Here is a 17,292-nt window from a genome sequence, read left to right as displayed (position 1 = left end):
TGTTGATGTTCCAGGGGCAAAAATGATGTTTCATAATCAAGCCAGGTACACCTCTGAGAATAAGTTACGTTTCTCTCCCTGAAGGATATAGGAATGTAGCGCTGGCTCAGAAATCATTACTCTGGCACCAGAGACAGGATCCCAAAAGAACACTTGGAATAAATGAAATATTAAATGAAATATTACTGTAATAGTCTCACATTTTGCTACCTGTGTCTCCATGTTAACTATGCCTTCCCCAATAGAATATGCATGGACTCTTTTTTATTATTAAAAGGCTTTTCAGAGGGGTAGCCCTGGTAATCTGTTGCAAAAACAACACCGAGACTTGCGTACAGAGTGGAAGATTTATTGTTTGTGGAACAGAGCTGCGTTGATTGTAGACTGACTAGGGTTGCCAGCCTCCAGGTAGTGGCTGGAGATCTCCTGGAATTACAACTGGTCTCCAGGCCACAGAGATCAGATCACCTGGAGAAAATGGCTACTTTGGGGGGTGGACTCTATGGAATAATGCCATGCCAAGGTCCTTTCCCTTCCCAAATCCCACTTTCTCCAGGTTTCTCCAGGTTTCACCCTGTAGATCTCCAGGAATTTCCCAACTTGGAGCTGGCAACCCTAAAACAGACAGACAGACAGACATAGAATGTAAACTATAGGTCCAAAGGCCGTGAAATGCAATGAATACAATTTAACTCTTTAGAAAGCTTCAGTGACAGGGCTGCCAATCCCCTGGTGGGGGCAGGAGATCCCTCGCTCCCAGTCTCTACCCCCACTGCTACTCACCTGGCCAGAGGAGGGGGAACGCCCCAGGGAAGAGGCCCAGGAGGCCCAGCAGACACATTCTTCATGGGCATGAAGACATCAGTTCTAGGAGTGACGTCACCGCACCCAATGGCAGACATGTTCTTGCCCTTCACAAAGGCCAAAATCAGTCCCTGGGAAGGGCGGGAGAATGCCTGCCGGGCGCAATGACATCAATCCCGAAAGTGACACCATCACGCTGCACTGGGAATCTGGAAAGCTGGTGCTCGGTCCCTCCCCTAGGAGGGTAAGGGGACTTGGCAACATGATTCAGTGACCAAACAGTATTCTGCTCCATCTCATCCCACAGCTATACGAGACATGTTAACGACCAACATGGGAGAAGGCTTCTAAATCTGAGAACTTTGATTCGATTCACATAACTGTTTTTGACTCTGTGAACATCGAACAAGAAGACACTTCTTAGTAGTTTGGGGGAACTTGCCAAAGTACTGTTTTATACAATTGGTGGCGGGAGGAAGGAAATTGTGTTTTTGTACCTCTAAAGTAAACTTTGCACAAAATACTTAACCTATATTTAAGGAATTGCAGAGGGGGGCATCATTCATACTATTTATTTAATTTGGATTCATTTGTATTGAGCTGTGCATTAAATTGCGCCACAGAGACAGAAAGGGTATTTTAAACTGAATGCTGGTGAAATGGCAAAACAAGTGTCTGAAAACTTTTTGCTGTTATTTTATTTAAAAGCAACAACAAATTGCCCTTCTTCCAATGAACTCAGCATGTTAGTCCTGCTTCTCCTTGAAGGAAGAAAAAGTTTGTATTGTCCCTGTCAAAGGTCTTAAAGGACCCAAGGCTCGGTTTCCCAGTATCCAGGGCTTTTTTTCTGGGAAAAGAGGTGGTGGAACTCAGTGGGTTGCCCTCGGAGAAAATGGTCACATGGCTGGTGGCACGGAGAGCAATCTAAACTTTCCTGTGTCTGGAGATCAGGGGGCGGGGCCACCAGCCATGTGACCATTTTCAAGAGGTTCCGGAACTCCATTCCACCATATTCCAGATGAAAAAAAGCCCTGCCAGTATCCTATTAACATCTGCTTCTAACAGCAGCGTCATTCATTTATCCCACTATGATTCTGTGAAAGCCTGTCCTTTTTTCCTGGAATTCTTTGGTGCCAAAAAGTCCTCTCTTCCTTGCTGCATCTCTCAGGGCTTCCTTGACCTTCTCATTGCGTAAGGTGTAGATGAAGGGGTTGAGTGACGGGGCCACCACACTGGTCATGAGTGCCACAACTTTATCAGTTCTCTCCGTGTATGTATGGGTGGTGCGGACGTGCATGAAGATGTGGCTGCCATAGACGATCGTGACCACCGTCATGTGGGAGGCGCAGGTGGAGAAGGCCTTGAGCCGACCTTGCGCAGAAGGGATCCGCAGCACAGCCACTGTGATCAAACAATAGGAAATGACTGTCAGCACTAAGGAGCCCAGGATCAGTACCCCTGCCAGCAACAAATTGATGTTCTCTACCCATTCAGTATTGGTGCAAGCCAAGTTGACCAAGGGCGTGCGGTCACAGAAGAAATGGTTAATGACATTGGAGTTGCAGTAGGGAAGGCCAGTCACCATGATGAGTGGCCCAAGGATAGTGAAAAAAGCTGCCACCCATGTCCCACACACCAACCGCAGGCAGAACTTCCTGGTCATCAGCGCCGGGTAGCGCAAGGGGTTGCACACGGCTTGGTAACGGTCAAAGGACATGACGCCCAAGAGCAAGAATTCTGTTGCCCCGAGGAGAAAATAGAAATAACACTGAGCCATGCAGCCCACAAAGGAGATGGTACGGCTGCCGACAAGGAACCCGGCCAGAAGTTTGGGCACCGTCACCGTGGTGAACCAAATTTCCACAAAAGAAAAGTTCCGGAGGAAGAAATACATGGGGCTCTGTAAACGACGGTCAGACAGGGTGATGCAGATAATCACACTGTTTCCCGAGAGAGTGATGAGATAGTTGGCCAGCACCAAAAAGAAGAGGAGCAACTCGATAGAAGGGTCTGTGGGGAATCCCACCAGGAAGAACTCCTGCACCGAAGAATTGCTCTTAGACATGGGTGGCAGGGAGCTGGTCTTTCTGCAATGACACAAAAATATTTACAAAAACGAGGGCAGAAAAGACAGCCCAGAATTGTTGCGGATTTCATGGAGGGCGGGGTCAGAACATCTGAAAGAGAACACGATGCCATAAAACCCGACCTGATTGTTAAGACCTGCCTGTAGCAATTTTGTCCTGCCCTGCTTCCCAAGAGCTTGAGGAGCTTCACATGGGCCATTTCCACACTGCCTACCTTCCCTTGGAATGACCCGGAACATTGCACAAAAAACACAGAAGATTGCATTTTCTCGCGCGAGATTTGCGCTAAGTCTAGATTTGTGCGAAGTCGCGCAAATCTCGCGCAAGAAAACGCAATCTTCTATGGTTTTTTGCACAATGTTCCGGGTCGTTCTGAGGGAAGGTCAGCAGTATGGAAATGGCCATGTTGAAGTAAGTCCTCTTGCTACTCCGTATGTCGAACTATATAGGTCATAGCAACATTAATTTATCAGTTACCTCCTTGAACATTAAAAGTTTTGCTGATCCAACAAAGAGGGCCTGAATAGGAACTTAGACTCAAGACTTGTAAGCAGGTATTTTATTTTTACATAAGCAGGTATTTTATTTTTACATAAGCATAAACAAACAGATGTTTTACTCCCAGGAGCTGGCTAGGTAAATAAATTTGTGGAACCCGATCTACAGAAAGCCAGAGGGTAGTGATTTTGGTGCATTCACAGGTTGATTTTAAATTTAAAATGAGTTTTAAAGATCTTAATAATAATTATAATAACAACAACATTCAATTTATATACTGCCCTTCAGGATAACTTAACTCCCACTCAGAGCAGTTTTCAAAGTGTGTCGTTATTATCCCCACAACAATCACCCTGTGAGGTGAGTGAGGTTGAGAGAGCTCCAAGAGAGCTGTGACTGATCCAAGGTCACCCAGCTGGCTTCAAGCGGAGGAGTAGGGAATCAAACCTGGCTCTCCAGATTAGAGCCCTGCCACTCTTAACCACTATACCAAACTGGCTATCCAGTGGTAAGGTATCTTTGTGGAAGGTACACTTGGAACTTTCCCCTCCATTTTATCCCCACAACAGCCATGTGAAGTGAGGGGAGGCTGAGAGAATGAGTGGCCAAGATCACCCAGTGAACATAATAGCTGAGTAAGGATTCACACCTCCCAAAGTGCCACTTTCTACCCACTTCTAGGGTTGTCAACAACCTGGAAATAAAAATGCCCAGTCCCTGTAGTAAAGGGGGGGCTTAGTGTATGGCAATGAACACGGGAAGCTTTTCACAGCTTGGGGCAATAACATCACCTGCTAAAGAACATGCCCCTAAGCCTCTATTAAAAGGACAGGACACATTGTTGGCAACTCTAGCTGTTTCTTGTCATCTGTTCACTTACAGCTGTAGAAGAGAAATAGGCACCTGCCAGGGATGGGATCTTTTCTGTTGGGGCATCTCATGCGTATAGCTGCAACCCCATACAATCTACCCTCTTGGCTGTATCTTTGGCACCTGGTGAACATTTTTCAGAAGTATTTTCAGGTGGGTTACCATGTTAATATGTAGCAGAAGAACAAAAGTGAAGACCAACACCACATCGGCTGCTTCCACACACGTTGGGTAATCCACTTTCAATACTCTTTAGTGAACATTTGGAACTGCTTTTCCATGGCTGTTTCCACATGTTGTTAAAGCAACAGGCTACTTACTGAATGCTGGCAGGTTTTTTTACAGATTCCAGATGCCTCCGATTTCAAAGGAGAAGCAGGGAGTTTGTCTTTCGTCTGATCAGCGTCCTTGACCCAGCACAGGAAAGAGCGTGAAATCCCGGTCTCAGAAAAGACGTTGATCAGACGGAAGCCAAACGGCCTGCTTCTGCTTTGAAATCGGAGGCATTTGGAATCTGTGGAAAAAAATGCCAGCATTCAGTAAGTAGCCCGTCTCTTTAACAGCATGTGGAAATGGCCCGTGTGTGGAACAAAAAATCCACTTCCAAAGGATTGCTAATGTGCATTGAAAGTACATTATTCAACGTGTGTGGAAATGGCCACTATCATAATAACTGCATTTATATACTCTTCTAGACAGATTAGTGCCCCACTCAGAGCAAGGAACAAAGTCAGTGTTATTATTACCCACACAATACAGCTGGAGAGCTGAGGCAGAGGGGTGGCTTACCCAAGGCCACCTGCTGAGTTCATGGCAGTACGAGAATTTGATTGAACCAGCAGAGTGCTGATTTTCAACTCAACCATTTACCCACAGCCTCTCTTTTTATTCCAAGGCATATGCTGCTGTGAGCCAAAGCTCACTTCACCAGATACCTTTGCCATGGTGTTTGATGACGTGAGCTTTGACTCACCAAAACGTGTACCCTGGAATTAAGAACCAGTTTGGTGTAGTGGTTAAGAGCGCGGGACTCTAATCCGAAGAACCGGGTTTGATTCCCCACTCCTCCGCTTGAAGCCAGCTGGGTGACCTTGGGTCAGCCACACAGCTCTCTCAGAGCTCTCTCAGCCCCACCCACCTCACAAGGTGATTGTTGTGGGAATAATAATGACATACTTTGTAAACTGCTCTGAGTGGGCATTAAGTTGTCCTGAAGGGTGGTATCTAAATTGAATGTTGTTGTTGTTGCTGCTGCTTCTGTTATTGTTGTTATTGTTATCACAGTATGTTGGTCTTTAAGGTGCTCTTAGACTTGATTTTTTCATAACTGAGAGATTTTTTCCCTACTGTTCTTTCCTGGAGATGGTTTGATTTTAATTCAGATTAATACTATTTGTTCCTGCGGGGTTTCTAAACTATTTTGCTCTATTATTTTCTGATTTTGGCTACGTTGCCCGAAGAGTCCTAAACCTTTATAGGCAGGATATAAGCACTTTAAATAACTATTTCTATTTGTCCCCATTTCTGCAATTTTTCAGCAGCAACCTTTCCCATTATAATCTTATGGTGATGGGGTGACCTGAACATATTGAGAAATTATAACTAACTGCCTCCTGTGCAACAGTTTAAAGGCACAGAAGCCATGCCACAAGAAAAATTGGCCACCCTAGACAGAAAGAAAGAAAGAAAGAAAGAAAGAAAGAAAGAAAGAAAGAAAGAAAGAAAGAAAGAAAGAAAGAAAGAAAGAAGGGAATTAAATTAAAATTAATTGGGAACAAAGAGGTGACAGCTGACCAGGAAAAACCCAGCATGATCTTTCACAGCTGCTTTAGCGACATAAATTGGCTGGTAGAGAAGCTTTTTCATAGCTTGGAGCCTAAAGGATCATCTATCGATTTTTCCAGATCAACCTACCATCAATAGCATAAGGGCAGACCAGCCAGGTGGGGGTGGGGGTGGGGGTGGGGGATGGATAACTGGCCACCTTGTTTCTCTGTATGCTCATCTTTAGCGGCGCATTTTCCTTACTGCTGTTCTCATTCTTTCTCTCTTTTTCAAAGTTTGGGTTTTTTAAAAAAAAAAAACGGCAAATGATCAGAAATCAAAAGTAAGGGAGAAAAGATTACCTGTTAGTAGCTTCTTCATGTCTGAGTCGGTCTGTTTCTTTGTTTTGCCGCCCAAAGTAATAATGCAGTTCCTTTTTCAGAAATTCTGGATGGGAGCTATAGTTTAGTAATCTATCTTTTTTTTTATTTCATCAAGACATTTTCAGGTGGGTAGCCATGTGGGTCTGTAGTGGAAGTGCAAGACTTGAGGCCAGTAGAATTTTAGAGACCAGTAAGATTTTCAGAGTATGAGCTTTTGAGAATCAAAGTTCCCTTCATCAGATACTAGGAGTGAATTCCCCCCTCCCCACACACACTCCTTGTAATTGACAACGGTAGCTTTAACTCTCGAAAGCCATCTTGTTGGTCTTTAAGGTGCTACTGGACCTGAATCTTGCTCTCTTTTTTATTGTTACAGATAATAGACCCTACATTTTTTTTTAAGTACAGCTATGGGGGCTGGTTCAAAAACTAGCAACTTTATCCAATGCTTAAGCCTCACTTTGAAGCAAGATTTTTGTGGGGAGGAGGGGGTGAGCCCCAGCTGTAATTCACTTTTGACTTGCCCTGAACAGATTTATGAAAACTCTGTTGCATTTGAACATTTACTGGCAGATTTTGAATTGTCAAGGGGAGAGGAAGGGGATCAAAGAGGATCAAAGGAGCACAGGACCTCAGTTTTTATTAAAGACCTGTGCTCCTTTGTGCAGTGCTTAAAACTGCAGGATCCAGGTCCTTCTTTGAATTACGACACTCCAGAGGATGGTGCAGGGAAACCAAGGCTGCAGGAAGGGGCACAAAGGAGAAAGACCTCTGTCTAGGAAAGACATCACCTGCACTATCCATGCCCTACCTCTTTTACAATCACGCATTTAACTACCAGGCTGTAGGGCTGGCAATTTTTAAAAGCCCTTGCAACTTACATGGACAGGAATGGTCCTGGCTCCCTGGCCTCCCAAAAGCTCCATAAGATGCTTTCTGCAGCTCCAACCTCTGTGAAAAGTTCTGGAGAAGGCTGGCATTGAATGTGATAAGTTTCCAGCAGCGGCTTTAAAAAATATACATATTTTCTATGGATTGTTTTTGAAAATAATAGCAACAACATTCAATTTATTTATGGCCTCTCAAAACAACTTAATGCCCACTCAGAGTGGTTTACAAAGTATGCTATTATAGCATACAAAGTATGCTATTATTATTTTCACAACCAGCACCTTGTGAGGTTGGTGGGGCTGAGAGAGCTCTGGAAGAGCTGTGACTTACCCAAGGTCGCCCAGCTGGCTTCAACGGGAGGAGTGGGGAATCAAACCTGGCTCTCCAGATTAGAGTCCCACCACTCTTACCACCACCAAATAGATGATCATATTATGCAGGTCTTTTTCAGTGGAGAATATTGTTTTTAAATAGTTGGCAAATCACCTTGCCAGCCTTCAGTGGTTTAAAGAAATCAATCTTACACGTACATATAATCAAATGTTTAGATGTGTGTTGCACAGCTATATTGGCAAGTCTCGCTTACCAGATAAGCATCAGAATATTACAACTCTAATCCACGACTGAGATGTCCCCTTGCTAAGTGGAAGCAGAAAGCTGGTTTTTATGGCCACAAAATTCGTCAGAAATTCCAAGACTGAGCACTGGGTGGGCAGGCCACCACTCTAAACAGATAGAAATGTCTCCAGGCCTTATGAAGTTTACCATTCACAGCAAAGTGGAGATTATTTCTTGAGGGCTGTATTCTCTGTCCAGGATGATGGTATATAGGTAGTGAAATGTGTCCTGAGATTCCAAAAGAGATTGGGTAAGTGTAGTATGCAAGAGAGAAAAAGAGAGAGAATAAGAGCGAGAAAGAGAATAAAATACCAGGTGAAAAGAACGTAGCATCTGCGCCCAGCCCCTTGGGCTAAGAGCGTTCCCTTGATTTCAAAAGATTTAAAACAAGCACTCCCCTTGGACAACAAATCTCTATGGACTTTATATAGAGAAGTAATTGTTGAAAGAACATGAATTATGAATGCTAACCCAAGAATCACAAGTATGATGAGGTGAGAGGGAAAGAGAGGAAGATTCTTCCGCCTGAGGTGTCCATAAGACACCCTTGCAATCAGATATCCCACAATTTCCTTGATGTAAGTGCTGCACACTGGAACACCACATGATAAAATAAATGGCACTCATTGAAGAGCACATCATCTCCACAGCATATTCTAAAGACAGTGTGGTGCGGTGGTTAGAGCATTCCAAGGAGATCTGGATTACAATCTCCACTCTGCCATGAGATTCATTGGGTGATCTTAGACAAGTCACACACCCTAATTTATCTCAGAGGGTTGTCCAAAGGTGAAAAAATGGAATTCCCCTCTCCATGAAACCATTCATAGTTCCTTGGGAGAGATATAAATATGAGGAATAAATGCCAATAGAGAGCTTTTATTCTGGACTATTTAACCCTTATCACAGCCCCTATAAAAAAGGAGGTTTCTCATTTCAGAATGTCAGAACAACAGAAGTCGATGCAGATGCTTTTTGAATCTTATAAGTGTCTTCAGCACTCAAACCTCTTTGGCAAAAGAAGAATCGTTTTTAGGGATAATTTTATTTTAAAGTTCCACATTGGTGGGATGTGTAGAACTTTTTTTTTTAAATGGTGAAATCCCATTTCTGATTTCCCCCTCTTGTTATTGCTAACAAATGGATCCCAGAACAATTCTCTCATCCTCTCAAAAGACTAACAGAACTTGTGGTAGGGTATGAGCTTTCATGAGTCACAGCTCAGTTCTTCAGATACCTCACAAAAGCTCATACCCTACCACAAATTGTGTTAGTCTTATAAGTGCTACTGGACTCTTGTTCTTTTCTAGTGTAACAGACAGAGTAACAGAGCTACCCATCTTGAAATATTTAGAAAGTCAAATTTCAAGTTCTTAAAATACCCTTGTAATCATAACAGATATATATGCACACACCCCATTAAATAGACTACAGAATCAATGGATCTGCACATATTTCTAGATCTTCTTTTAGGGAGGAGCCGTAGCTCAGTTGGCATACAGATCTCCAATCCTCAGTATTCCCTAGTAAAATAAGAATCAGGAGTTGATGTGGAAGATCTCTGCCTAAGACCCTGGAGAGCCACTTCCTGTCTGAGTAGACAATATTGAAGATGGTGGACCAATCTATATACATAAAGACAAGTGTCCTGACTGACTCATCAATGCCCAGCCCAAACCACTGGGCCTAGAAACGTGAAATTTGGGGGGAACATTCCTTTAATGATGTAAATACCCACTAAGAAGGGATTTTAAGAAATTCACCCCCTGCGGGGCCTGGTTTTCCTGTGTGGCTGGCAGGCTCCTGCCTACTTGCACTCCCCCCTCTCTGATTGGTCAGCTGTGGAACTCTGTGTTCTGAGGTAAAAACACCTTTGTGAAGCTCAGGTACTATGCTATTATACTACAAAACCAACTCAAAAAATGTCACGTACCCATAAGTATTATGACTGGATTTAAAGTAGTTAAATACCATAGCAAAGCACGGGTATCAAGCTAGTTCAATATAAGGAAGCTTCGTGTGTTCAAGCTATAGCACATTTTACAAGCCTGGACTATGATGCCTTGATAGTGGAGGCTTCCTGTCATCAGGGCCACCTTCTTCTTGAGTTCAAATTCCACATTTGGTTTGCTGGGTTTCACAAGGAACAGTCATACGGACTAGCTCTCCCCCTGCCTCATGGTCTGTTGCAATATGGGGCACCGTGTGGCTGCTTCTCACATTGAGAGAAAGAGAGAAAGAGAGAGACCCTGATCATAGATTCTCAGTGGGATCCAGGCTAGAGCTTTGCCTCCTGAGAAAGTTTCAAAACCATTTGATACCTGCAGAAAATCCAAATGGCACAACCCTCTTAGAGTCTTTCTACACAAGACATCTTATACGAGGACGCTCAAATGTAAGCAGAAGCAATATTAGCTGGGAAGCATAATTTAAAAAGACAGTCAAAGGCTCTGTCAATTTCACCTCTCTACATAGAGCTGGCAGAGATTGCTCCTCAAAGGGTTTGTTGATTTCATCTTTTCCTTGCTGAAGGTTCTGTCAATTTCACCTCTCTACACGAGGGTAGTTTAAAAAGAGCCAGCAGAGATCACTCCTCGGAGGGTTTGTTAATTCATCTCCACTTGCTGAAGGCTCTGCCAATTTAACCTCCCCTTCAGGGAGATGAAGATGAAATTAACAAACCATCTGAGGAGCAATCTCCAGCTCTGTCTTTTAAAACTACCCTTCCCAGCTAACATTATGTCTCCCTACACTTGAGCGTCCTTGCGTAAGGTGTCTTGTGTAGAGAGACTCTTAGTAGTTAGTGGATCCCAACTGAGCAGGAAGTTGTCTGCCAAGGAGCCACACTTGGTTGGCCCTTGTGTTGGAAGAAGATCCTACTTCCTTCTACTCCATTGGTCAAATCTATCTGAGTCTCTCACTGCCATCTTTATGCTTAACTCTTGCCACTTGAGGTAGGCAGTTGGCTATGGGGAAAAAAAATCTAAAGACTCCTTTCAGAATATCCCTAACTATTAAGTTAATAACTAGACACGAGGTCACACCTCTGAGCTGTATGCGTCTGTTGTTTCGCTTTATTGTTCCTCCTGGAAGCCAGGATGGAAGTTGACTCGGGGAGTTAGGTGCCCTTCTGCCATGGTCATGCCATTAGTTAGATATCGGAGGGGTGGTGGTGGAGGGGGCCCCACAACCTGCCCTGTGGGAACTTCATACCACGTGGGGGGAGGCAGTTCGTCTTCAGGCACCATGGAAGAGACAAGGTTTCCCATTAAGCGGTGGTACCGGTAATTCTCTTCCCGTTCGCCCCCATCTCCAGCCACCCACAAAGTCAGAGAAGGAAGCGGAGGGCAAATTTTGGGGGCAGCCCGGCGAAGTCTTGCTCCTCTTTGTCCCCAGGAAGAGAGCATCTCCGTTGGAATGGGGTCCAAGTCACGGCAGAAGGCCTCACTGGAAACAGGTGGCATTTCCCTAGGCTGAAAAGGAAAAGTTAGAGCTGAAAAACGCTTTTGAAAAATCACACTGGGCCTTCCCATTTGCAAATAACAAAATAAAAATTAGGGGACTGTGAAGAATTGCATGGGGGAGGGATAAAATATTGGGAAATCCAGCACAAATACCCAAATAGTCCCTTCCAGGTTTCTCTAAGTGGTCAGATTTCCCACTTCCCTCTTTGTTCTCTTTTTCCACTCTCAACATTCCACATTTCCAAGATCATATCTGGACCTCATCCATTCACTGTTTCAGGGTTTATTTTTCCTCTGTTTTGATTCTTATTTCTTTAGAAGTCCTGTTTCTCTGAATACTCGAGTAAAGGTGGCCTGGTTTTGCTACTTTCGTGATCGGCAGGAACTATTCATTTTATTATAGTTATTGATTTTTTTTCTCGATTTCCAAATTGGAATCCACATCTGGATTATGAAATGGAAGACAGTTTGGCCATGGATATGTAGGAGGTGAGAATTGTGCCTCTTTGTTTGTTTGTTTGTTTTGGTCTAAGCAAGAACTAGATGTGTGGACCTATTTTTGACTATGAAACATGGAGTTGTATCCAACTACCGTCCAGATCAGCTCTCACACATGCACCCTCCCATTTCCTTAGCAATCCATTATGGCTCTGGAAAGACGATGCCACGACATTTGTGGACAAAAAGCCATGCAAGCTGTGAGAGTCAAGCTAAATCACTTCCTTGCAGGAGTACTCACTGTCCACTGGCTTCTTTGGAAAACCTTCAGCAACCCCAAGCCCTGACTTCCCTTGGCCGGCTCTGACTTCGGCTGTTCATCCCCCGTTGCTTCCAGCTTCCTTCTGGAAGTCCAGTTCCCCATTGCAGGGGGCTCACCCCCTCTTGCTGGGAGGCACCCTTCTCCCCCTTTACTGCTTTCCTTATGCTACTGCCTCCACTGGAGGTGAGGGATGGGGTGGGATCCTACCATTGTGACCTCAAGGATTGGCCTCCAAGGAGATGTGGCCTTGACTTCATTCAGTTCAGGAGCGACCCTGGAGTTCACACAGCTTGCTTGTGGGGTGTTTGCACAGGAACTTTCGCTCACTTGGCCCCACAGTGTTCAGTGATATCATTAAAGGATTTCCCAGAGTGCAGCTCTGTCTTGTTTTCCACTATGATAACCAGATGAATTCAATTTAGGCCTGGATGAGAACACATATTTCTAGTCACTTGGAGGCTTGTCAACCTCTAGACGGGGCCTGGACATCTGCCAACATTACAGTGGATGTCTAGACTACAGAGATCAGTTCCCCTAGAGAAAATTGTAGCTTGGGAGAACAGGCTGAGCAAAGAAACTCATCTCTGTGGTCTGGACAGCATTTGCAATTCCAGGACATCTAGGCCCCGCCTGGAAGTTGGGAGGGACAAGCTAAGAGAGGTACTCCTGGTATAAACTGGCAGAATGGAGCAGACTAGCTGCAACCAGGACAATAAGTCAGAAACAGTCTTAGCAAAATTCAAAACTAAAAATTGTAAATAAATTTGTAAATCTATTAAAGTGACTGAGCGCATTCATAATTACTAGTGCAAATATTCAGCAGACAGTTCCAAGCATATTGCCATAAACATTACAATCAATATTGATTCAAGAATAAATATCATACAAAAATAATTTTCAACAAGAGTAAAGCTCATTAAATGCCGGCCGCAATAAATTTCAATACGGCCCAGCTCATTCATTCTAGAACTACAAAACAGTCTCTTTTTCTTTTTCTTTTTATCTCACGTGTGCTGGTGAGGGAGGCTCCAGGGAGAATGTCCAATTCTAAGGTAAGTATAATGTTGACGATGTTATAATCCAGATTCTTTTTACTCTTTTCTCTTGCAGGTGGAGATGCAAATATAGAAGATGTTGGGGTCACACACCCATCTAGCCCTACAGGGGGCCGGCTAAAAGTCCACAAGTTTCATCTATCGACTACTTCAGGGGCAAGAGTACTATCCACCTTTAATTATTTTAACATTAACGAAGGAGTATCTTATTTCTCATGAAGTGGCGCACCACAAAAAATGGCCGTTTAATAACCCTGCCTGTTTAATAAACCTCCTAAATCCTTTTGAACTTCACTCAGCTTCTAGTGCCATTTCATTTAAAGAAAACGTGGGCTCTTGCTTCGCCCCTATCAAATATTGGGGCTGGGATATAAGCCAAAAATATTTTTTTTATGTATTACTTTTGACGAGTGCTTTTTTTCTGGGAAAAGAGGTGATGGAACTCAGTGGTGGAGCTCAGGACCACACAATGACGTCACTTTGGGTCAGCTGGAACAAGGGGGGAGTTTTTTAAAGTTTAAATCACCCTCAGTGAAAATGGTCACATGGCCAGTGGCCCTGCCCCCTGATCTCCAGACAAAGGGGAGTTTAGATGCCCTCCATGCCAGCAATCTCCACGCCATGTGCCAGCCACATGGCGCGGAGGGCAATCTAATCTCCCCTCTGTCTCCCCTCAGGGGGGGGGGGGGGCTACCGGCCATGTGACCATTTTCAAGAGGTGCTGGAACTCCGTTCCACTGTGTTCCCGCTGAAAAAAAGCCCTGATCCCAACCAAAGAAGGCCTTGTCATAATTCTAGTCCATATTGAGATCAAGCATGTCCAGCCACCAAGGTGTGAGGTGTAGTCCTCAAAAGCTAATTCTGGAGTAACATTTGTGTTGGTTTTTGAATTGCCACAGGGAAAGATTTTTTGGTAGTCAAATGCTACGTGGCTACCACCCCCCCAAATTATGAACTGTATATCACTATACAAAAGTACAGTTTCAAGAGTTGAGGAGACTGGCAAGCAGATCGTTCTGTGGATCCTACCAAGTTCTCCACTCTTGTTTGGGTTCCTCTCTGATATCAGGGCCAAGCTCAGCTATAATAATTAACAATTAATTGTATGCTGATAGACCTAACACAAACAGTGATTTCTTACGCGTTTTCTATAAACAATTCACAATTCCTTAGTTACTCTAAGAAGCTATGTTTAGTTAAGTTGAGTACCGAAGGCAAGAATTCAAAGCTTTGTCTTGGAAGATAAAGATACAGGCTAGCATTGTGTGTTTGCCAGATACATTCAGACAGAAAGGGATTCTTTAAAAGGTAACATATTCAGACAATGGCTTATTCTGTAGGATCACACATGCAAAATGTAACAGGAGCTGACTTTGCACTAAAGAAGGTGACACGTGTACTAAAATTTCTAACTACAACTTAAGTACTATGAACCAATCATATTGTAATTAGGTACAATGATGTTCTGATGTCATAATTGCTATAAAAACTCTGCTGCTCGAGGGAGGAGCCAGAGGCAACCGTTTTTGATATTTTGTTCTCTCTCCTATAACTGCAATCAAAGTTCTATAGGCCACTCCAGTCCTTTGTGTCTAATTGGGAAGGGCGCAGAGGGGGAGCTGTTTCAGGCATAACATCTCACAGCAGCCCCCATCTCACATGACTTTTCCCCATGAACCCTGGCATGCTCTCTTTGATTGTCCAAAGGGGTCCATCAACCTTTTGGCCAGCTGAAAAGTTCAAAGAATCCAACCCTATTTCAGTCGTTGACCTACGCCTACCCCTTTCAGAGCCTGTAAAAAACAACAACAAGAAGCAACGTCTGGAATAATGGTTTAGCATTCAGATCTTTATTGTCCAGCAAAATACACCATTTATCACATTCCTCCTCTAATTTCCCACCATCCAAGATACTTCAGTCCTTTCTCGGCCGTTTCCTTTGGAGACATGCGCACACGGGCTCGCGGCCGGCCATTCCCACCGGGCTCTCGGTCTCCCACTGGACCCTATAAAGCACTTCCTGGAGCCAAAGCTGAAACTTCTCCCATTCACAGGAATCTTGAAAATCCTTATAGCTCAGTTTCAAGAGAGAGGCCTCTAGCCTCTGGAGCGAGGCATGAGAGAGAAGCAGATACCGATAGCGGAAATTTCTTTTCCACTTCTTCTCGTGGTCATTCGGGAGGATTGCCACTGTTGGTGTCTGCAACATAATAAAACGGCACGTTAATATTGGGCATTTTAATACTCTTGTTCGGTGCCTGTGAAGTTACCAACTCTGGCTTGGCTGTGATGGTCTTCAAAAGATGCATAATCTGTGGGACTCATTGCCACAGGATATCAGGGCCGGCAGTAATAGAAGCAGCTTTGGAAAAGAAATTTGAATTCTTCGACCCACAAACTGAAATCTAGGGTGACCAATTTGGGGTAGGGAAATTCATGGAGATTAGGGGCTGTAACCTAGGAAGGGCAGAGTTTGGGGAGGGGAGAAAACTCAACAGGGATATGTTGTCATAGCGTCCACCCTGTAAAGCAACCTTATCAATTGTCTTATATAAAGAACAAACCCCTGAACTGTCTGGATTTAATCCAGGGAACATGATTGAGCATGGGCAGGCAGAGAAGCAAAGTTTCCAAAGGCACAATACTGTCCTTAAATGACTCTTTTTAAAAGAAAGGAAAGCAGAATATATTTATCTAAAACATTGTTATCTAATACGTCTTCCAAGGAGCACAATGCACTGCACATGGTTCTTCTTTCCCCATCTTATTCTCCCTAATATCTTGACACGTAGGTTCGGTTGAGAAAGGATGACTGCCCCAAGGTTACCTATGAAGCTGTGTGACACAGGGAGGACTTAAATTATTTACCCAGATCTTTGCCTGACACTGTAACCCCTATATCAAGCCAGATCTCACCTTACGTACTATTAAAAGATTTGTTTTTAAAAAGACATGCCAAAAGAATTGCCCAAAGTCCTCAAAAATAATAAAATGCAGGCTTCCTGTACTGCTTGGCTCCAAGGCAGGACACAAATGTCTTCAACTTACAGTCTTGTTTGGAGAGAATCCGTGGCCTGCTCCATTTTGAACAAAGGCAGCAATGGTAAAACAGACCTTTATTCCGTGTTTGGTGCAAGAAAGCTTAAGTAATCTCCAGAGGCACCCAAACCACTGAATCCTCAAAGCTCCTTCCATGGTGGAGTAAAAAGACTCCCTGTCCAATAAGAAGGGAGGGAAGGTGGACATGCATAGCCCAATCTCGTCAGATCGCAGGAGCTAAGCAAGGTTAATACTTTATTTATATTTTATTTATTTATATTTCAATTTATATACCGCCCATCCCCAGGGGCTCTGGGCGGTGAACTTGGATGGGAGACCACCATGGAAGACCCTGCAGAGAAAGGCAGTGGCAAACCACCTCTGCTTCTCACTTGCCTTCTTACCTCTGCTTCTCACTTGCCCAGCAGAGGTCGCCGTAAGTCAGCTGTGCCTTGCAGGCACTTGAAATTCTTCCTTGTACTAAATATCAATACCATTTGATTTCATAAAACGGAGTGAGAAAGCACTCACTGGAAAGTAGAAACAGTTTGTTCTATCATGAGCAATTGGGTACACATTGTACCATACAATCTTGTCCGTGCATTTCCAAAATTAAAAGGGCTAGAGATTTCGTTTTTAATAAGTGGGCAAATGGCCTGAAGTATCCCCACGGAAGCCCTGCTATTACCGGCTCCCTTGTGGCTTCTACTCTGTGTCCCAATATTGGGAGACTCTTTGCTCAGGGGAGTTGGTATGAAGAGTTACCTGCTGGCCTTGCAGCTGAACTTCTCTTTGAGCACCAGAAATTTACCTCACCCCCCTTTTGTCACACCTCTGCATCTCCTAACTTGCTCGTAATGTGTGTAAGTAACACAGGGATCAGCCATGGTTACCTGTCTCCAAGCAAGGAGCTAAAAATCTCCCAGCATTCTAATTGATCTCTGGACTGTAGCGATCAGTTTCCCTGGAAAAACGGCTGCTTTGGAGGGTCAAATTAAATCCCCACTGTGCACCCTCCACTCCCTGAACCTCATCCCCTTCAGGCTCCTTTCCCCACAT

At 44.1% G+C, this 17,292-nt stretch overlaps 1 protein-coding gene across 1 annotated transcript; it reads right to left on the bottom strand.

Annotated features, from left to right (window-relative positions):
* Window positions 1–1,882: 1,882 nt before the first annotated feature.
* LOC129339805 (olfactory receptor 6M1-like) lies at window positions 1,883–2,848 on the bottom strand. The gene has a single exon (XM_054994383.1). It carries the CDS (start codon window positions 2,696–2,698, stop codon window positions 1,883–1,885), a length of 816 nt encoding a protein of 271 aa, XP_054850358.1. The 5' UTR covers window positions 2,699–2,848.
* Between the last annotated feature and the right edge of the window lie 14,444 nt (window positions 2,849–17,292).

Source organism: Eublepharis macularius, chromosome 12 (genome assembly GCF_028583425.1).
Source record: "Eublepharis macularius isolate TG4126 chromosome 12, MPM_Emac_v1.0, whole genome shotgun sequence".
Lineage (NCBI taxonomy): Eukaryota > Metazoa > Chordata > Lepidosauria > Squamata > Eublepharidae > Eublepharis > Eublepharis macularius.
Note: the sequence above shows the minus strand (reverse complement) of the source record. Positions and strands in the feature narration are given on the sequence as shown.